The 22,570-nt window shown below is 53.7% G+C and overlaps 1 protein-coding gene across 3 annotated transcripts in view; it reads right to left on the bottom strand.

Moving 5' to 3' along the window:
• Positions 1-22,570, bottom strand: part of DIP2C (disco interacting protein 2 homolog C) — a 347,914-nt gene that overhangs the window by 131,280 nt on the left and 194,064 nt on the right. For all 3 annotated transcript variants that reach the window (XM_082739775.1, XM_082739777.1, XM_082739776.1), the window contains 2 exons: positions 17,169-17,294; positions 7,389-7,598 (listed from right to left, as the gene is read on the bottom strand). In XM_082739775.1, coding sequence (XP_082595901.1) covers positions 7,389-7,598; positions 17,169-17,294 — 336 coding nt within the window. The remainder of the gene's footprint in view (positions 1-7,388; positions 7,599-17,168; positions 17,295-22,570) is intronic.

The raw sequence follows: 22,570 nt of genomic DNA, 5'->3' as shown, positions 1-22,570 counted from the left end.
CATGAGGGTCCCCCTAAGGAGATCGGGGCATGGACACATACAGAGGAACGACCACGTGAGGACCCGGGGAGGAGACGGCGTCTGTGCCCCAGGACAGTGGCCTCTGGAGACTCCGGCGCTGCCCACGTGTAGCCAGGGGTCCCGGCCCCCAGGAGGTGGGACAAGAATCTCTGCTGTTGGAGCCCAGCCGGGCCACTCCGGGACAGCGGCCGGAGCAGACTACCCCCCCCCCCAGGGCAATTTCCTACATCTGAGCCCAGAAAGGATCACCTCTGAGGGGGTGAGGGAGGCTGCGCGCTCCGGCCACGGAGGGACACGCAGCAGGGCTCTCGTCCACGTCGGGACTCAGCCCACCCCCTCCGCCAGCCCCGCGTGCTTCTGCCAACGTGCTTCCCCGCACAGGAAAACGCGATCTGCTTCTCTGCGGCGACGCAGGGACTCGCTGGGGTCTCCTACTTCCCGTGGGAAGACGCTGTAGTCGGAGACGCATCGTGAGCGAGACCCCCGCTGGCCACCTCAGCGAGGCGGCGGGACCGAGAGCTCAGCGTGTCACGCTTTGATTCAGACCGACGCGTGCGTCAGTTACGCCGTGGCTGCGTCATGGGTGACGGCCATCGGGGTTTGTGCTGGGAGCACTGCGGGGTCTCCGCTCCGACGCTGTGGGGTCTCTGCTCGACGCGGGGAAAGAATGATTCTGACCTGTCTGGCAGCAGGAAAGTAGGAACCGCGCCGCCGGGGGACCGCAGAGCGCCGTCCACGCTCATCGGGCACCCCTCCCCCTCCGTGTGGGTCGCTCCCTCACTGCCGGCCCCCTGGGGCGTCCGAGGCCACCCACTGCGAGACACCTGTGCTCTGATGAAGATCGAGACGCCACGTGTGTAACAGACGCTCGGGATGCTAAGAGACGAGAACAGTGGACTCTGGCTGGAGGCGCGGCTCGAAGGGCCGGAACGCCTGTCGGCTCCGGTGCAGCCACAGGGCCCCGGGCGGCGGGAGCACATGGAGGTCCTCGGGGCGAGTGTGGGTCTTCCGAGCGAGGGAGCGCACTTTTGTGTCCGTTTCCCAGCCCGTTCAAGATCAAGGAAAAAAACAGGGGCCCCTTCCAGCCTCCTCAAGGTCACCTCCTCTGCTGAGAACTGCCAGGTGGGGCCTGCGTCATCGACGCTAGAGGACTTTGTTCCCAGCAGCTGATGGTCCCTCCAGAGGCTATAAATCAAGTTGGCGCAGGCCGGGGGGGAGGGAGGTGGCGGGGATGTGGTTCGGTCGCCCTTACGACGGGGTACTGGGGTCCCTCTCACTCCCCAGACGCCCGCTCTGGGCATTCTGGCCAGCTGGGCACTGGTTTCCATGGCACCTGGACAGCTGTTTCTGGCCAAGACCATCTCAGGGTGCGGGCTGGTCCCCTGCTGAACCTGGAAACACCCGGTTCCTGGCCTAAGTCCCCAGCCCCGTGTGGCTGCTCAGGTCCTACGCAGACACGGACGTGACCCCCCGCCAGCGCACAGCCTCGGCGCTCAGCCAACGTTGGAGAAACGGTCCGGAGGGTAAGTGAACAGGGAGTAAAGGAACGCGTGACGAGCCAGACAAAGGGCCTCCGGTCCCAGCCGGGCTGACAAGCAGCTTTGGTGCTGCCGGCATGACGGGGATGCCCGGGGCAAGTGGGGAGAGACCTCACTTTCGAGCCGTGTTAATTACTCCTCCATCCGCAAACAACTTCCGAGAGAAGCACGGCAGGAAGTTCGGAAACGTGGCTTCTGCCCGTAGCAAGCACGTGCTTGTGGCCGCGCACCAACATGGGTCCCGAGCGATGCACTCGAAGGAGCCCGAGCGTCCCTCCTGCAGGACGGTCCCAGCCCGAGGGCCCCGCGGTCACCCTGACCTCTGTGACCACGGACGGGGAAGCCAGCAATGGGCTGTCCTACCTCAGACCGCCCCGGGCACCCCGCTGCTCTGGCTCTCAGCCTTCCACGTCGGGGTGGAAAGCAGGTGTCCCGACGAGGTCATGCAGGGCCAGACCCGACCTTGTGGGGGGAAGGAGCTGTCCTCGGAGGGGCAGAGTACCCACTTGGCGGGGGCTTGGCCGGGCCGCTCCCTGCCCGGGTCCACCCCCGCACGGCTGACCAGGACGGGGGACCCGCGCCGCATCCCTCCAGACACTGGCCTAACCTGTCGCTGCTGGCGTCTCTCACGGCTCAGGCAGACCATCCGCAGACCGCGGCTGGAGGCATGTGGAGGGCTGGGCGGTCTCTGCACCCACATGTCTCGGGCCCAGGTCCTGAGTCGGGGCTGACTTCAGGAGGACGGCCAGCTTCTCCGCCTTGCACACGGCACCACAGGATCCCGAGGCTAGGACAGCATCAGCCACACTGGCCCAGGTGCGGACATCAGAACAGCAACTTTCAGCTTTGCACGAGAGTCTCTTGCCTTTTATAGCCACAAACTGAAATTCCGTCGACAGACTGCAGCTGTCCCAGAGCCTCCACAGACCACCGACCCTGCGGGGTGTGCTGGGGACGTGGGAGGCTTCGCGGTTAACGCCAAGCCAACTAGCTTTCGTCTGGAGAGGGGCTCCCTCCCGTGACGAGCGGGGGCTCCTGCACCCCAGGTCTGTGGGGTCCTGCTGACCACGGACCTGCTGGGCGCCTTTGGCTTCATGCCCACGTTCCTGGGCCTCAGTCTCCCCTCCGCGGAACAAGGGGTGCTGGGTCCTCGCCGGGCCAAGGGGACCCGTGACAGGACGCCCTGACCCCCAGCTGGGATGTCCATGCCCTCGGGTGCATCACCCAAGCCTGGAGGCCGCGCTCTGCCTCTTCTCCCTGTACGTAGGCCTCTGAGAAGCTCCAAGAAAGAACCTGTGACACTCACGGCGTCAGGTGCAAATGGCTCTGGGACGCCTTTCTGAGTCCAACGCACTGTTGTTCTGCACACGGCAGACCTGAGCAGGTGCGTCTCTGGCGTGCAGCAGGTGTGACTGCCCAGCCGGCCAGTCCTCCCCTGGCATGGGGTGCTCCACGCATGAGCCGACAAGACACTTCCGGACCTAAAACCCATTGCTTTGATTCTGAGCATAAAATCCAAAGTCACCGCATTTCTGGGAAGAGACAGGAGCAGATCTGGGTCCCACAAGACCGAAGAAGCACGAGGCTTGGAACCGCACGGAAGGCAAGGGCGTGAGGGCGCAAGGGGCTGAAACTGCCCTGACAGGAGACGGGCTGGGAGCAGTCACGGACGCGGACGAGGCTTGCAACACGTGCAGCCGCCGAACACCAGGACGCGATACTCGTGGGTTGTGGGAACAAGCTGCTGCAGAGCCCGGGTCGCGAGCCTGCCTCGGGGAGGACAGCCTCTCCGGCAGGCTGCTCTCGGGCACGGGGACCCGCCGCTCTCGGGCACGGGGACCCGTGTGCCGTGTCGGGAGGCGGTCTGCAGTGGGGGCTGCGAGGGATTTCACAGTGGGAAACGCGATCCGCTTGTCGGTGAGGAGCAGGTAGCCGGGGAAGCCGTGGGGTGCACGGAGTCAGCAAGAACGTGGGGAGACAGGAGCCACTGGGGGAGGCAGGCACCTGGTGCAGGCCAGGAGAGGCGGCCGTGAGCGGTCGGGGCCTTTGAGCCGGCCTCCCGAGACCCAGCATCAGAGGGAAGGATGAGCCTCAGAGGTGCGAGCTCCGCTCTCCAGGGAAGGGAACAGAAGACACAGCGAGAGCCAGGGCGACGTGAGCTGGGCAGCGTCCGCGGCTGGAGAACGCTCCCCGAGCAGACGGACGGATGGGCGGTGACGGTCGCTCCCTGACCCCCAGCATTACTGCAGATGCCAGCTCTCTGCCCAAATTACGTGACGGCAAGGGGCAGGCCTGCGGGAGGACCTAAGGGTCCCCCGTCGGGGTGGCGCCACGGGTCCTGCTCCCAAGCAGGCTCCCCCTCCAGAGAATTCCGTCACCCACGACGGAGTGTCCATGCTGGCCGGTGTGGCGGGCTCTGCGTCCGCCTGTCCCCGCCTGTCGACCAGGAGCCTGGCGTGGTGCCCCTGGAGCAGGGGGTGGCCCGCGGCACAGCACAGGGCGGCCTGACACCTGCTTTTGTTGGTAAAGCTTCCCTGCCACACGGACATGCCTGCCCGCGTGCCATGCCCTGTCCCAGCGAGCAGAGCGGGACAGCTCAGCCGACCCCGGGGCCTCACGCAGCCCGCGTCATTTAGTCCCCGGCCATCTGCGGGGAAGGCGCACCGCACGTGTGGCCGCCGGGGAGCTCTCAGGGTGAGGCTGCATGGGCGACCCCGGCCCCTGCGTGCACGATTCACCGGCGTCCCCGTCCTCGCTGAGCAGCTCAGACTTTACGACCGTAACTGCTCGGGAAGTACCGACAGAGACCGTGAGAGAATTCAGTACTCTGGGTGATTACACATAAATAAAAGGGTAACTGATCGCCGTGGCGGCCATTCAAGGCCTCAGAATAAAGGCCTCGGGAGAGAAGCTTCTAGAAGTGAGCTGCAACTGCTCATCGGGCTCATCGGGCGACACGTGTGGGGAGCATGGCGGCCTCTGACCTGCTCCTCAGGGGCACGGAGGAGTCCTAAGCCGGACGGGCTCGCCGACGGCGCTCCCACCACCGAATCCTGAACGCCTGGAGACAGCAGCTACCCCCACGCACATCTGCGAAGGACCACGCGCCCCACACGGGCCCACAGCCCCCACGTGACGGTGCCTCGGACGCGTCGGCCGGCAGGGCTCACGTACAGTGACCGGAGGGCTCCTGCAGAGGTCCACGCGCCGGACGAACCAGTCGGATGCCAACCCCACGGACCACGCCTGTGCTCTGCCTCAGTGGAGAACAGCCTGAGTCGCTTCTGCCCACTTGTTCCGCTTCCACGTTCCCGACCCACAAGCTGCCTCCTGGGTTCGGAAGCATTCTGCCAGTTCTCCTCGGCTTCTGGTGTCGACACGGGACTGGGGATGTCTTACTCCGTCTCCCCGTTGTCGCAAGCCCATTAGCGCGCAAGGTTCTGAATAACTACGTCCTAGGAACGATCTGGAACCTTCTGGCTATCCCTGGAACGAGGGCCCGCAGCGAAGGGTTCGCACCCCTGCCTGACGTGCGGGAGCCCACGGTGCACCGGGCTGCGTGTCTGAACAGGAAGATCGTGGAGGCCCCACGTCACACACCACGAGAGGACCGACAGCAAGCGGGGCCGGGGAAGGAGAACTTCCTGGAAGGGGGTTTGTGCGGAGCGCGGAGCTGGCCTGACCAGGTGGTGCATGTGAGGGCCCATGCATGTTGTCACTGTGAAAACCCACAGCAGCCTGGGGTTTGCAGAGCCTCTGGCCTCCGGGACCTGTGACCGTGGGATCCCTCCCCGGGTCAGGCAGAAGCATCGCTCACCGCTCTGGGCAAGTGCCTCGTGCGCAGGAATGAGAGACACGGGGGCGGCTCCGCTCTAAATTCCTCCACACGCACACACAGGCGCGCACACACCTTCGTGTTCTACACATCGTATGGTTTCGACCATACAGGGTCCTCTGCTTTCTTCTTCTTCTGCTTTGCCATAGAATTCTCATTCCTTATTCAGGATTTTATTGTATCTTGCCACGGCTTTCTTTCCGGACTTGTCCTACGTGTGGAGAACGTCCAGATACTCTAGGAACTTATCTTTGTGCCCAACTGGGAACAACAGTGGCGTCACACGCCGTAGACTGTTCAGGCTGCCTTGAGACGCGAAGTCCGTGAGTCACACCACCTCTTATAGTCGGGATAAATTTAATCCTCCATGCTATAATTTCCTCCAGCGTTTCACACGAAACGTCACAGAGGGAGACCCAAAGGCAGTGATTAATCTGAAATTATATGTTTCTCCTGGTAAGATTCTGACACTTCCTTACAAGTGAGCAGAGTCAGCGCGCACAGGCTCCCGAGGCTGGCGTGGGCGGCAGAGGTGGGGGGCCTCAGCCCAACCACCCCCATGGGTGCCACCGCAGACTCGGACACACACGTGACACAAAGCCCAGCCTACGTCCCGGCCACGCAGCTCTCTCTCATTTTTACGGACGCTGGTTTCACGCAGAGGCTCTTGGTGCTGCTGTCACCCACGGGCGTTGGACTCAGCTCTGCAAACACCACCTGGCACGGGACTGGCGCTGTCCAAACACTAAGATTCTTCCCATTTCCTCCTTTTTTCACCGCAGCTCTGAGAGGTACAAAGCAAAGACATCATTGTTCCTTTTTTTCCCACTAAAAGACCAGAGCAGGAGGAAGTAGCCTCTGAGGGAGCCGGCAGCGGCCCGTGTGGGGACGGAGGCCACACCAGCTTCCGCAGAACAGAGAGTGCTGCTCTGATTCTCTCACCAGCCAAGTTAAAAGCTGATGCATTTAACTTCAACTTCTTTTGAGTGAGTGCGCTTGGGGCGAAGTCCTAAAAAGTGGTGTGAGTTTCTGTGCGCTCTCTCAAGCGGCTAAATCTGGAAACAAACCCCCGTGAGTCTGAGGTCTCCATCCGGCACTCACCTCACGCACTTGCCCTGCTGTCAGTTTGCGATTTCTGCAGACACGAGGTCTGACGTGGCGAGGGCCAGGCTGTCAGCCACGGCACGGTGCGGGCGAGAGCACCGGGTCCACGGGCAGTTTGAATGGGAGCACCCCGGACCCCAGCACCACACCCGAAGCAAGTCCGTTGGCGTGTGAGGGATCTTGACTGGGAAGCTCAAAGGTCTTAACCCATCGCTGAAACGGCGAGCCGGGATCAGGACGCCACACCTGCCCCACTTCCTGGCAAAAGGAGCGTCAGGCCCCGCGCGGACTGAAACGCACACCCTCATTCCGACAGCCCACGATTCCGACAGCCGTGCGGCTCACCAGCGCACTCTCTTCCAGGCCGGGAAGACTTCCTTCATCTCCTTTGCACACGACTTTCAAACATCTCGGGCAGTGCCTCCGAACCGTGCGCTGGTCCTGCCAGACAGGACCGTCCTCCGCACAGAACCCGCACAGGACGGCCGCTGGACCCGCCCCGAGCCTCAAACACCCCGGGCAGAGAGCTGTCTGCAGCAGAAGTGACAAGAGCCCCCACGTCCCCAGACGGCACCCAGAGGAACAGCAGACTCACTTGAGAAGGGCTACGACTCCAGGCAGACGCGTGTGTTAGTGTGAGGGGGACACGCAGACACACGGCTCCGCTGCCCTAACGAACGAGCACACGTTCCCTTAGCAGCAGAAAGCCCCAGAGACACGGGGGATGGCGAGAAACAGCAAAAGCGAGGGTTTCACAAAGTGGCCAAGTGGCCCAGAAGTCGGAGCTGGGCTCCCCGCCGCCCCTCGAACGGATCCCGGGGCCGAGAGGCTCCTACAGACTCGCACTGCCGGGCGCGGCCGCGGCTCGGCAAGGACAGGGAAGCACTCACCTATGTGCGTCTGGGCCATGACGTCAGCCAGCCGGTGGGCGGCGCCACTGCCCCCGCTCTGGGTGGAGGAGGACGAGGTGGTGGAGGTGGTGGAGCCGTGGATGGCCTGGCTGATCCAGTGCTCCATGTTGATGCTGCCCTGGCTGGAGGTGGGCGTCCCCTGCGAGTCCCCCTGCACCGAGCCCTCGTCTTCCGAGCCGGACGACGTATCTGTGGGAGAGACGAACTCTGCGCATCACGGCGAAGACACACCCCCCAGAGCCCACGTCGCCCACGGACCCGCCGCGCGCCAACCGTCCAACACCTTCCCCGTGAACCCTCTCGAGAAGCCCCAGCGCGTCTCAGATCGCGCGATTCTGCAGAATCACGAACTCTGTCCAGAGCGCTCCGAATGAAGAGGCCACAGATTTCGCTGGTCTGTGCTGGTGTCACCTTCGCAAACAAAGACGTACCCCCCGATCTGCTTCACGCAACAGTCTGGGAAGAAACCAAACGCTCCCGGGCAGGCCTGCAGCCAGCGAGGAGGCCGGGGCAGCGTTCTCTGAGAGCTGAGAACGTCCGTGTGTTCCACAGAGTGTCTGTGGCCCCTTGTCGTGACCTGAGGCATGTCTCTGAGCTATAATCTATTTTCAAATTCAGCGTGAATGCGGACGGCCACGTGTTTCCTCGCAGAGGAAGATGTCAGTGGAGACGACATGTGCCCGTCAGAAGGACCCCCCCAACCCACGTGCGCGAGACCCTGATTCCTGCTCCGCTGAGGATAATACATCACACGTTACATATTACGAGCAAGCGAGATGTATTTAACGTTCATTTCTAATAAAATGTTTTCACTTTTTACTGATTCTTCTCCTCTGTGAAAAGTGTGCATCTTGGACTGAGATAGAACATGTCACTTTGTCCTATTTTCATTTAACAGGACGTCCCCTAGCAGAGAAGTTTTCAAGAATTAAATGTTGCTGTACTTCTCATCTGCACACCCGCGCAAGACTGAACTCCGGGTCCTGCGGTGGGGACTGAGGTGCGAAGCCAGGAGGTATGAAAGACCACGGGAGAAACAACAATTTGTCTCACATCACGACACAGGATTCTCTCTTCCCCGACACGACAGTATTTGGGAAGGACATGCACACGCACACTTTGCTCACGTTGGGACACGACCTGTGCTATCTGGGCCACTTCTGAAGGTCCGTTAGGAATTTGCTAGAAAAACAGCAGTCACAGTGGGGGCAGGACAAGCCCTCTCCTCCGTCCTGCCTTGGAAAATAGCAGGATTGTCATTTACGGAAAAATAAAATCGACACTTTTGTTTGTATTCAGACCCAAGACTTCTTTTAGTTTTTTTGATTGTGCTAAAATACAACCTAAGATTTACCATCTTAACCATCTGCAAGAAGGTGGGTCGTATCGAACAGTCTCCTGATCTGTGCCGGACCCCACCACCTACTGCAAAAGTCCTCTTCATCCTGCCACTCCGAAACTCTGTCCCCACCAAACAATAACCCCCCACTCTCCCCTCCCGGCAGGCCCTGGTCACCACCATCTTACTTTCTCTCTCTAGGACGTGGGCCATTCCTCATGCCCCATACGCGCGGAACCGTCCTGTGTGTGTGTGTGTGTGTGTGTGGCCCTTGCTCTCAGCACGATGCCTACATCCTCGGGACTCACCCGCCGCGGTACAGTGCAGAATCCCCTTCCTTCCTAAGGGTGAGCGACATGCTGTCCCCTTCCGTTCGGCCTCCCCCGGGGTGGGCGCGGTGGCTCCCATTCCCTCCATCACAGCGCTCCTCCGAGTACGGGCGTACACTGACCTGTTCGAGGACCTGCTGTCAATCCTCTTGGCTACAGACCCAGAAGTGGAGCTGCTGGGTCATGTGGTAATTGTATTTTTAATTCTGTGAGAAACTGCCATCCTGTTTACCAGACGCAGCTCCTTTCTACGTTCCCACCAACGGGGCACAAAGGTTCAAATCTCTCCATGTCCCCACCAACACGTGCAATTGTCTGGGGTTTTCTGACAGTAGGCGTGGCTGTGAGGCAGACTCTCACTGTGGCTTTGACTACGGCGTCTCCCTGACGATCAGTGACGTGGGGCACTGTTTCTGGGGTCACTGGCCGTCTGTCTCTTGTTGGGAAAGATGTTCAAGTCCTCGGACTTGGGGTTTTGAAAAACGCATTTACGCACGTAGACGTCCACATTTCACTGCTCCCACCAACTGCCCTCACGCCTCTCTCCTGCCAGTCTTTCGTGCTCACCCCACACGCTTTTACAAAAAACCACAGAAAAATATCCTTGCGACACAGACACAGAAATCCTCAAGAAGCGTTTGCAAACTGAGCCGAGCAGCAAGTAAGATGGACAGGACACACCAGGGCCAAGCGCTGAGGCTCAAGAGGGACTTAATGTTATAAACCATATTAATAAAGGGGGAAAACCTCAAGTGAACCCTGAAAGCCACAGACAAAGTGCTTCACAAAATCTCACACTAACTCGTAATAAAACCTCTCAAGAATGCAGGCATAGAAAGGAACTTCCTCGGGGCGCCTGGGTGCCTCAGTGGGTTAAGCCTCTGCCTTCGGCTCAGGTCATGATCTCAGAGTCCTGGGATCCAGCCCCCCATTGGGCTTTCTCTGCTCAGCGGGGAGCCTGCTTCCCTCTCTCTCTGCCTGCCTCTCTGCCTACTTGTGATCTCTGTTGAATAAATAAATAAAATCTTAAAAAAAAAAAAAAAAAAGAAGGAGCTTCTTCAATCTAATAGGGCATCCGTGAAAACCCATAGCTAATGCTGTATTTAACATTCAGACCGAACGTCCTTCCCCTGGGATCAAGACTTAGGTAAGGGTAACTCCTCCTACCACTTTTATTCAACATTATCTGCAAAGCTCCAGCCAGTGAAATACAGCAAAAAGACAAACTTAAAGGCATCCCAATTGGAATGGAAACATTAGATCTGTCTTTAGTCACAGATAAAAGGATCCTCTATGTAGGAAATCCCGAGGAACACACTAAAGAATTCTTGAATTAAATGTTTAGCAAGTTCAGAGGGTATAAGATACATATCTTTATACAGATAACAGGACAATTAAGGGAAGGCAAACATACTTTGCAAATTGTGTATCTGGCAAAGGACTTGTAGTCACATTATATAAAGGACGCCTACTTAGTGAGGAGACAGACATATTCATTTTAAAAATGGGAAAACGTGTGGGCACTTAACCAATGAATAAATAAAGTAGCAGACAGGCCCATTCAAAAATGCAAATCAAACCCACGATGAGGTGGAACAGCTACACTAAAGTCACAGACAGTACTACGTGTTGGTAGGACGTAGAGAAGCTGGATTCCTCACCTCTTGCGAGTGGGAAAGGAAAACGGTGGCGGCCATATGGACACAATTCGGCAGTTTCCTGAAAGTGAAGCATCAGCTAACCACAAGATTCATTCATTCAACTCCTAGGAATCTGCCGCAGAGGAAGGACAGATGTGGACACAGACACAGGTACGCGCGCGGACGGCAGTCTTACTCATCATGGCCCCGAACTGGAAACCACCTCCAGATCTGCCAACCAGGAGTGGACAACCCAAAGGTGGCGCACCTGACAGGACGCGGCTCGGCGACAAGAAGGGGTGAACTGACGGGACAACGGGGAGGAGCTCGGGCATATCACGCTGAAGAAGCAGGATGCAGAAGAACGTGTTTCATAATGTTATTGATCAAAGGTCCAGACTATCTACGGAGGCATATAAGTAGACCAGGGACTCCTTACGGCTCAACGCGAGAATGGGAGTCAATCGGAAATGGGCACAAGGAAACTTTTGGGGAGACGGAGACATCCTACAACTAGACTGTGGCAACGGCTGCTAATCCACACAATTATTGAAAACCCTTGAGTTGCCCACGTCTAACAGGCTAGTTCTGTGGAAGGGAAAGTACCCCTCTAGAACGGGATCACCGGTGAATGTGCCCTACAGCCGTCGAGCAGAAGACGCTGAATACCAGCTACATCAGGTCGGGTGAAGCTGTGCTGACAACTCATTATTTAAGGAAGGCATTTTTCAAATCCCCAGTTATTATTCTTGATTTTTCTATTTTCCCTCATTATGCCAGTTTCTCCCTTATAAATTATAATGGCTCTTCTGGGTATATATTCATTATTGTGTCTTTCTGATGAATTGTTCACTTCCTATTGTACAAGGTCCCTCTTTATATCTCGTGCTACCTTTGTCCTGCTGACTATTTGTCTGATATTAAGAAATACTTGTTTGCTTTATACTTAATGTTTGCACTGCATATTTCTTCAAGCTTATATTCTTAATTATACTACTTTTCTTTACTTAAGCATGTCCTGGTTGGCTCAGTTGGTAGAGCATGCAACTGTTCACCTTGGGGTTGTGGTTCGAGCCCTACACTGGAGGAAGAGTTTACTTAAAAAAATATATGTGTCTCCTACAGATGACATACGGATGTCTCTTCTTTTCTTTTTTTTAATCCAGTCTGACGATTTCAGTCTTTTAATTCAGTGTTTGGTCCATTTATAATTACTGTAATGACTGATGTAAGTGGACTTAAATCTAACATTTTGCTATTTGTGTTCCATTCATTTCTCCTATTTTTTCTCCATCTGATGATTTTCCTGTCTTCTTTTTTTATTATGTTCCATTAGCCAAGATATAATACATCATTAGTTTTTGATGCACTGTTCAGTGATTCACTAGTTCCTTCTTCAATTAACTGTATTTTTTATGTTTCATTTTATGTCTTCTATTAGGTTCTTACTTATACTTCTTATTTTTTAGTGACTGATGTACGGCTAACAGTATGCATCATTAGCAGACCCATATGGGGTCAATATTCTAAGTATTTGCTCTTCAGATCTGACACTGTAAACTTTCTCTGTGAACCTCTACTCATAACACATCTGATGTTACTCATTTTCTACTGTTCACTTTATGCTTCTTGCTTCACAAGAGTAACAACCATGCAACAGTGATTCCATGTACCCATCTGTCTTATGTTCAGGTGTTTTAAAGCAAATTACAATAGGAAAACATAGTATTCCACATTTACCCGACTACTTACTGTTTCCAGTGCTCTTTTTTCATTTCTATAGATCACATGTTTGTCTAGTATCATTTCCCATCCGCCGAAATGACCTCCATGAACCTGTTTGCCGGGCATCTCTGCTGACCCCGTACTTTCTCAGTTTTCATGTATCTCGTTACGTCTTCATTTCACCGTTGTTGATTAAGGGTATTTTCTCTGGATGGGAGTTGACAGTTTTGTTTTGTTTTTTCCCTTTAGGACTTTAAATATGTGCTTCTGTTGCCTTCTGGTTTCTACGGTGTCTTTACAGCAGTCATTCATCGTTCATACGATGTTCTCTTGTACATAATGTTTTCCTCTGATGACTTTCAAGATTTCCTCTTAATCTTTCGATTTCAGCACTCTGCACTCTATTATGAACTTAGGTATGACTCTTTTTATACTTATCCTGCTTTGGATTCACTGACCCTCTGGGTCTAAAAGGTGGCATTTTATACCAGCCGGAGAAGTTCTTAACTCTTAAATCTTCCAATAGCTTTTCTGTCCTGTCCTCACTGTCTTTTCGTTCTTGGATTCCAGTTAAAAGTAGGTTAATCTTGTACCACTGGTACTGAGGTTCTTCTGTCAACCTGTTTAATTGTCTCCCTGTTCTTCGGTTTGTTAATTTCTCTTCATCTCTCTCCAATTGTACAGACTCCTTCATTTTCCTTCTCCAATCTGATGTTATACCAATCCAGTGAAATATCCTTTCTCTGCTCAGCTCACATATTAACACAATATTTTCCTTTAGTTCTTAACCTATTTTTATTTGATTGAATATTTATAATTACAGATTTAAAGACCCCATCTTCTGTTATTTCAAACACCTACAAAATATGAGCCTTATAGTTTTAAACCTTACAGTAACCACACTGGAAAGTCCATGAATAGATACAATTAATTTTAAGAATGTATTATTTAACTCAAAATATTCAAAATAGTATTATTTCAATAAATAATTAATGCAAAAAGTAATTAAATACCTTCCAGTGATTTTTTTTCTTTTTAAGTATTAACTCTTCAAAATCTGGTGTAAATTTCACATTTCCAGCAAATACAATTGAGGCCGGCTACACCTCTTAGTGGTGACCAAGAGCACGACGGTGGCCATCTTATGTTCGTTTCATTCTGACTGCTTTTTCTGTGGCCACAGATTACATTTCCTGTATCTCTTCACATCTGGTGACTGTTTACAGACTAGCAGACATCGTGGCTGCCACGTTGAGACTCTGGATTCTATAACCTTCCTCTAAAGCCTCGTGATTATTATTTTAGCAAGCAGGTCAATTACCATTGATCATCTTGACACTGAGCAGACTTGGAGTTATTCTTTGCCAGTGTGGATCTGCGGGAAGCTCTAGTCCCTTCCCCTGCTTGAACCCAGATATCTGCCTCTTCAAGGCCGCAGAATGGCCAGTCTCACTCAGATCTCGATCCCTGGGCCATGGTCTGAACATTTTCTCCAGGTAAAACAGCGGGAACAGCGGGCTCCGCTCCCAAACTGTCCTGCTCTCAGGATGGCCTTTCACTGCGGGAAGCCCATGCATGCAACCACTGCCTTGCTCATCTGGGGCAGCTTTACCATTCATTGCTTACGGCGGCTGGGGCAGTCTAGTATCGGTGATTTCTCTAGGGGGAGAAGCAGAAGCGCCAGCAAATTCTTATTATATTTTTGTGTAAAAAACAAAAGAAAGCTTCTGCTATAAAAGAATAGCAGTGTAACGATCCTAATTAGATCTTTTCTAGAGACCATGGTACTGGTGAGTGACCAGTCCTTCCACACAGAAAACGTAATCTTCAGGAACACGCTCTGAAGAGCCACGGACACAATATGGGCTCTCGCCAGCGTTTACCCGCAACCAAGGAAGACATGCGAGTGACGAAGCTGAGCCCTAAGGTTTTGCTCCTTTGCGCTGATGGTGCTGGCGTTTGATTGTACAAAACTATCCCACACGATGCTGTCTCTCGGACTGTCACGTGACGATTCATGGAAGGTATTATGTGGTTTACAAGAAAGGGCTAGTCAAAAAATTAAATGCAAAAATTTCATCAAAAATATCATTTCCAATAATGTCCTTTTATATTTTGCAAAGATATCTGTATCATGTTTGATTTTCTAAAGTTCTGTCTTTCATTGTATATGACATGAAAACATTTCTGGGGACGGATTCAAAATGTGAAAAAGCCCATATGAACCATCCCACTGCTCCTGGCATTTTAAACTCATCATTTTTCATATAAAAGTAGCTCAGAACAATGTCCATCTCCGTGAATGCTGTCTAGTTCTAAACACTTGGTTTAAGTGGGTTTGTTACCCTTGGAAATCCATTGTGTTTGTTAAACAAAAATAAACAAAATCAAACTCTTCACCACATTAATAGAGTAGAGAGTCCACACATAAACCCATTGATACGGTCCGTGAATCGTGACAAACAAGGCAAGATGATGCAATGGAGAAAAGTGGTGCTGGGATCACGGGACAGTCACATGCAGAAGAATGAACCCGACCACTTTCTTACAACACACACGAAAACACACTCAAAACGGATTATAGATCTAAGTGTGAGACTGAAAACCGTAACACTCCTTAAACAACAGCCAGCAGACTCCTGGACACGGGCCTCAGCAATGTTTTTTGCGTCTCTCTCCTCACGTGGGAGAGACAAGAGCACAAGTGAGTAATGACGACTCAAACTGAAAAGCTTTGCACAGTGGGAGAGACCATCAACAAAGCAAAAAGGGAACCTACTGAACAGAAGAAGGTATTTGCAAATCACATATCTGATAAGGGATTAATTCCAAAATATACAAAGAATTCCTACAACTCAAGAACAAAAAAGGAAAAGAAAAAAAATCCAAATGATCTGAGTAAAAAGCGGGCAGAGGACCTCAACAGGCCTTTTCCAGAGAAGACATCCAGACAGTCAACAGACATGAGGGGAGACGCACGTCACTCATCCTCAGGCAAATACAATCAAAATCACGCATCACTTCCACGTCTGTCAGAATGACTGGTACCAAAAAGACAACAACAAGGGTCGGGAAGGAGGAGGGGAAAGGGGAAACCTTCTTGCACTGTTGGGAGTGCAAATGGTGCGTCCCTTCTAGAAAACAGCAGGAAGGTTCCTCACAAAGTTAAACGCAGAACTGCCCTTTGACCCAGCAATTCTGCTTCTGGGTGTTTGTCAGAAGAAAATGGAAACACTGACTCACAGAGATGTAAGCCCCCCCGTGTCTTCCGTGGCGTTATTTACCATAAGCAAGACACGGAAACCGCCCAAGTGTCCACGGGCGGACGACTGGCTGAAGACACGGGGTGCAGATTCACAACGGCATGTGACTCAGCCACGTGCTGTGACCTGGAGGGACCCTGAGGGCATTATGCAGAGTGAAATAAGTCACAGAAGGACAAATCGGGTATGTTTTCACTCACGCATGGAATCTAGAAAAAGCAAAACAAACGAACAAATAAAACCAGAAAGGGGCTCAAATATGGAGACCAAACTGGTGGGTACTGGAGGGGAAGTGGGCAGGAGGCACAGAACAGGTGACTGGGACTGAGTGGCACAAACGTCCGGGTATAAACCTGGTTGAGTCTGGTGACACAAAGCACAGTGTGGGGATCACAGTGGACAGTCCGCCGACGTCGAACGCCGACACGGTGACCACACGGATCACAGGGAGCAGAAACGCTGAGTCAGTGTGTTGTGTGCATCTTGGAGTTGAGGGGCTTCTGCTAGTCTCACTGCCTGCGGACACTCAGGACTAAACGTCAAAACACTCCAAGAAGTGTCGTAAGCGCTCTTCTGTGCTTACTGCGCAAGGTGACTTAGGTCTGCAGAAAGACAGAGTGCCAACAGCACCACGAATAACACTGGGACCCAACTCACAGACTGAACACCAAGTAAATTAGGCTCAACCCTTCACGTTTCCTAAAGGTACCGGATACTACAACTTCACGCTTCGGTTTCGAGGGTCATCAAAGGAAGACCGCCATGATTTGGGTAAAGCGAAGCAGAGAACCTGGGTAATTATCAACCGCTTAGACTGGGGTCATCAGCAGGCCTGTGGACCCAACTGGCCCTCTGCCGGTCCTTGTGAATAAAGTTTTATCGGCACACAGCCACAGCACTCACGGACACGTTGCCTGTGGCTGCTGTCACACGACCACAGCAGACGTGAGCAGCTGTGACAGACGTGGCACCGTCCAGAGACCAAAGGACCACCTGACACTGCAGGAAAACGGTGAGGACCCCAGGCTGAGGTAAATGCACACATTTTCCACTCCCTCTGGCTTCTCACTATAACGTCATGGCATATGTGTACGCGAAGGAACTGGGAAGACGCACAGACCGATCGAGGCAGAAGAGCAGCCCAAGCTCAGTCACAGCTGCGGAGGCCCGAGCTCCCCTCCGGCTGCGTGAGGCATTAAGGAGAGTCTCCCCCAACGTCACGGGCTGTCTCGTCGACGAATCCCCATGAGGAGATTCAAATGCACATGGCACAGACACGGCCACCACGTTCGTCTTCCCTCCAAGCTGGGCCGAGGGTGCACACGCCGGCCCGCCGGCTCGCGGCGTCGGAGTCAGAGCGCCCTCCGCCCCACAGCCACAGAGCCGGGGGCCGGCCGAGCGAGCGGAGCGACTGCGAGGCCCACGCGTCACGCCGGGAAGCGGACGCTGGGCCGGCCGCTCACCTGGGGGCGTGTAGGCGTCCATCGAGGTCTGCACCACCAAGGACCTGCGCTTGGAAGGCATGGGCACCGCCATCTTCCTCTCCTTGTGCTTGGCCAGCGCCGCCTGCACGGCCTCCGTGTGCACGTCTGAAAGACAAGACCCCTCGGTCAGCCCGTTGTTCAGGGACGTCCTGAAGGCCCCTGTCCTTTGACCCCCGTCGGTCTGGTCCTTGGAACAGCCGATGCTCCTGCGGAAACTGTCACAGACACACGGTGGGGAAGGAAGGAAAAGCCCCGAAAGCCGCAGAAACGACAACCAAAGTCATTCAGACTCCATTATTCCGCTTTCCTACGCCAGCGCCCGTACAGAGAACCACGTACTGGCCGCCGAGTGCCGCCTGACCTCTCCGCCCTCAGCTGGCCGGTGGGAACCTCCTCAGGGGCCGCCCCTGTCAAACCTCGCCATCCCGTCCACGTCCGGCCGCGGCCCGTGCGGCACCTCACAGGCTGCAGCCGCGATCCCACGGGCGACAGTGGGCTCTCGGGCCGGTCGCTGTGTTTGGCCTTTTGAGTAGATGAACCCACTGGACTCCCCACAAGTCCTGACTGCACGCCGCCCCTGCCAGCGCCCTGGGGCGGGGCGCGAGGAGGACCGGGCGGACAGGAGCTGTGTCACTCAGCTGACTTCCTCACAGCTAAGGGACACCGAAAAGGCAGTCACCGGGGGCAGGAGGCCCACTGCGTGCGGAGGCCAGGGAGAGCCGTGTCGGTGTGAGGTGTGACCAGAGCGAATCAACAGGCTGTCACCGTGCTCCCCGGGCACAGACGAGGTGCGGCTCCGGTGGGGAAGGGGAGTCAGCGGCAGAGAGACGCCGGCCTGGGGACGGACGCACCAGGACGAGGGCTTCTGAGGGGCCCAGGCAGCCCGGCTCCCGCGTCCCATCCGACAGGGAGGCCGAAGTCAGGCGCTTGGGCTCCACGAACTCGGCCCCACGAGGCCACCGAGGAGGCACCCCTGGTACTTCCCGGACGAGGCGGCACAGGCGTGAGGCCGTCCCAGGCACTCGCATGGCGGGCGGCACTGCAGGGTGTGAGGCCGGCCGTGAACCCGTCCGGGGCCCACACCCTCCGCCGCCAAACACACCACGCCCCGGCGGTTCCTGGGAAATCTCCCGCGGGCCGGCGTCTCAGACCCGAGGCCGCCCCGCCGCGCCCCGGCCGCCGCAGCCCGCACCTCCTCTTGGAGGAAGCATGAAAAGACCCCGTGAAAGAAGAGCCATGAAGCGGGTCAGCACTCACAGGTCAGAAGAGCGTAAAATGTCCGTGCGGCGAGCTGCTCGGGTCTTCAGAGCAACCACAGACTCTAGCACGTGGAGACGGGCCCGCAGGACCACCGCCCCCGCCGACGCACTGCACCCGTCCATCACCCCACACTCCCTGCGTCCTGCCAGCGCACCCCACCCCGAGTAAACGCCGCCGCCGAGGTTCCGACCCGCGGTCCTCGGCTCTCGGCCCTCACACACACAGAATCGCAGACATCAGAGGACCTACGAATTCAACACGATCGCGGTCATGCTGGAGCCATTCGCCGCCGCGGCTGCGTGTCTCAGCACATGGTAGGGTTTGCCCGGCGCGACCTGATGCAACCTACGAATGTATCGTCACTCGTTCATACGTGTCCGCTTGGCGGATGTTTGTGTCACGTCCCGTTCTGGGCCATCATGAAACACCTGCAGCGAAGACGCGTACACATGTTTATGGGGCACTGTCATTCCTCTTCGCTAAATGTCTAGAGACATGTCATTGCTAGGCTTTCGGCAAGTGCAGGTTTTAATTTTAAAGAAATCACCAAACCACTCGCCAGCGGTTACGGTAGTTCCCATCTCCGTCCACTGTGCAGGAGACTCCTTACCAACACCTGGTCCTCTCGGGCTTTCCACAGCATACGCCATCACGGCTGGGAAGGGGACTCTGGCTGAGGGTGTCGGTCTGCATTCACCTGACGGCCGAGGCCGAGCTCCCGCCACGGGCCTGCTGGACTCGAGTGAGCCTTCTGTTGTCAAGTGACTATTCAAGTTTAGTCCAGACTTTGAACTGCCTTTTCATTGCGATTCACAGTAGTTCTTTACATATTACAGGTACAAGTTGTTTCCAGGTGTATGTTTTGAAAATATTTACCCTGAATCTGTGGCTCACCTTCATACCCTTACTAGTATACCACAGGAGAAAATTTTAATTTCCATGAGATTCACTCTAATCAGTGATTTTTGACTGCTGTCTATGAAATCTTTCCCTACTCCAAGGTCCAAAAGATATTCAAGTCTCTTCTGGAAGCATTCGTTTTTTAGCATGATGTACCCAAGGTCCATCTACGTTGTGGCATGTGTCAGAATTCTGTTAAGGCTGAGTTCTGTTCTACCGTATGGCTAGAACATGTCTCCTTTACTGATTCAACCGTCAATAAATAGTTAAGTCGTGTCCACCTTCTGGCTATTGTGAATATGCTATCATTAACATTTATGTGTAAATTACCTGTTTGAGTTCCTGCTTTCAAATCGTTCAAATAGATACCAGAAGTGGGATTTCTCAGGCCTCCAGGGAGGATGGTGGAGTAGAGCAGTTCCAACTGTGAACACACCCAGATGACAGCCACATCAGGGTAACTAACCCAGAACGAACCCCTAAGACCAGCAGAACAAGCTCTCCACAGTTGATCGTAGATCAGTAGGAGGAGGGACAGAGACCCACCCTGGAACCAAAATAGCACCATGAGACTAACCACGAACAGAAGGAAGGCCAAGTGTGTAGAGAAGGGAGAGGAGCAGACCCCACACCAGCCAGCCCTGACGTGGGGAAACCTGGGAAGACGAGGCCCCATAACACTGGGCTTTGAAAATCAGTGGGGCTGGGCTTTGTGAGTTTTTACAATCAGCGGGGCTTAACTCAAGGCACTTTAAAACTCAGCTTACCTCTGGGAGAGCCTGCAGGTACTACAAGCAGCCCCTGTGCCCAAAAGGACAGCCAAGCAAAAACCCCACTGAGACACAGCTCAGAGATAGCGGTGCGGAAACCTCCTCAGGGTATTCACTTCCTAACCACAGATCGGGCCCAGGAGGGGCAGAGACCTTCAGGAGAATTCTTCAAGAACACAAGAACTGGCAGGCACCATTCCTCTCCCTGGCCCCAGTCCAGATGCCTGGACACCTATAAGCAGCAGCATCTACACAGGCTGCCTCGCGTGTGACAGTCCACCACACCCCACCCCCGTTCTCCTCCAGACTCATTCCACCCAACCTGCCCCACTCTGCAGGCAGCCCTCCGAGGTGGCTCCAGTTCCCATCCGGGTCTAACACCCAAGGCCCTGCCACCATGTTATCCTGTGGACCCGCCCCATCCGACAGCCCACCCGACAGGAGTCCACCCAGAGCAGCGCCTCCCTCATCTCACTCAACAAGCAAGCCCACGGGGACCAGCACCACACCAAAGGGACAAAGGACAAAGGGACTCCTGCCAAGGAGAGAGGGGAAGATCACCAGGCATACCATGTCAACGGCAGCCCCAGCAGTGGGCCCCACCAGCAACAAAAGCCTCGTGGGGGCACCAGAAAGAGAGAGCCCTGGTATTCGGCTACGGCAACCTCCACAGTCAAAGCAGGGCCAGCTATCTGGCCCGACTGCTGGCCCAGCTCCAGTGAAAGCCCCTTAAGGGGCCGGGGAGAGGAGAGCACCGTGTAGTCTGGTGTGACTGCAGCCCAGTACACAGCTAAGAGGAGGCATCAGGTCTGACTCAAGGCATCTCAGGGCATCTGACTCAGGGCATCTAAGACTGGCCCCTTCCAGCGGAGGGACCCAGCCCTGCCTCCAACAGGCAAATACGGTCACTGCAGGGGACTGGAAGGCACATGCAGCTCAAGTACAACATCAGGGCACAAACAACACCTGCAGGAGAGGGCTGGAGTGCACAGTCTGGTGAGCAGGGGGCACTGTCCAGCACCTCGAGCACAGGCCTCTTCAGAGGCCACTGCTTTCAAGATGAGGAGACACACCTGACTTCCCTGACAAAGGAAAACAGACCTGGCGATTGAGACAAAATGAAAGAGAAATATGTCCCAGATGAAAAAACAGGGTAAATTCAGAGCAAGAGAGTTCAATGAAGTGGAGGTAAGTAATATGCCTGCTACAGAATTCGAAGTAATGATCATGAAGATTTTCACCTGACTTGAGAAAGGAGTGCAGGACTCGAGACCTAAAAAAAAAAGAAAGAGAAAATATAAAAATGAACTAATTACAAAAGAAGAACTCAATAACTCAAAGTAGAAACACACTAGATGGAATAAACAGCAGAGCAGAGGAAGCAGAAGAACAGAGCAGTGAGCTAGAAGACAGAGTACTGGAGGCAACCAGGCTGAAAAGCAAAAGAAAAATGAATAAAAAATGAGAATAGATAAGGGAACTCAGCAAAACCATCAAGCATAATAACATTTGCATTACAGGAATCCTTCAAGGAGGAGAGAAAAGAATTTTAAAAGCAACAAGAGAAAACAGTTACATACAAGAGAAACCCCATAGGGCTTTCAGCTGATTTTTCAGCAGAAACTCTGCGGGCCAAAAGAGAATGGCATGATATATTCTAAGTGCTAAAAGGAAAAAAATCTGCAGCCAAGAATATTCTATCCAGCAAGATTATCATTCAGAAGAGACAAAAAGAAGATAAAGAATTTCCCAGACAAATAAAACGTAAAGAAGCTTATCACCCCGAACCAGCCATATAAAAAGTGTTAAAGGGAATTCTCTGGAATGTTAAAAACCATAACCAGGAGTAAGAAAATTAACCAAGGAAAAAACTTCACAGATGCATACAGACACAATAAAAGTAGTAGATTAATCACTTATAAAACCAGTATGGAGGTTAAAGCACAAAAGCAGGAAAATCAAATATGTCTATAAAATAGGTCGGTCAAGGCATTCACAAAAGGTTATAAAGTATGACATCACATTCATAAAACATGGTGGCAGTAAAGATTTAGTGCCTCTAGAATGGGTTCAAATTTAAGCAACCATCAACTTAACGCAGACTGCTATATGCACAGGATGTTATGTATAAACCTGATGGTAACTACAAATCAAAAACTGCTAATAGATAGGCAAAAAACAAAAAGAAAGGAATCCAAGGATATCACACACACACACACACACACACACACACACACACACACACAAAGTCAAACAACAAGACAGGAGAGAAAAAGGGAAAGGATCAAAGAAGAACCATAAGCCAACTGTCAAACAAGTAACCAAATGACAATGGCACATACTTCTCTGTAATTGCTTTGGCTGTCAAGGAGCTAACTGGTCATCAATCAAAACAGAGCATGACGGAATGGATAAGAAAACAAGACCCACATCATGCCGCCTACAAGAGAG

The sequence above is a fragment of the Mustela nivalis genome (genome assembly GCF_964662115.1).
Source record: "Mustela nivalis genome assembly, chromosome: 7".
Lineage (NCBI taxonomy): Eukaryota > Metazoa > Chordata > Mammalia > Carnivora > Mustelidae > Mustela > Mustela nivalis.
The sequence above is the reverse complement of the archived record's forward strand: the minus strand, read 5'-3'. Positions and strand labels throughout refer to the sequence as shown.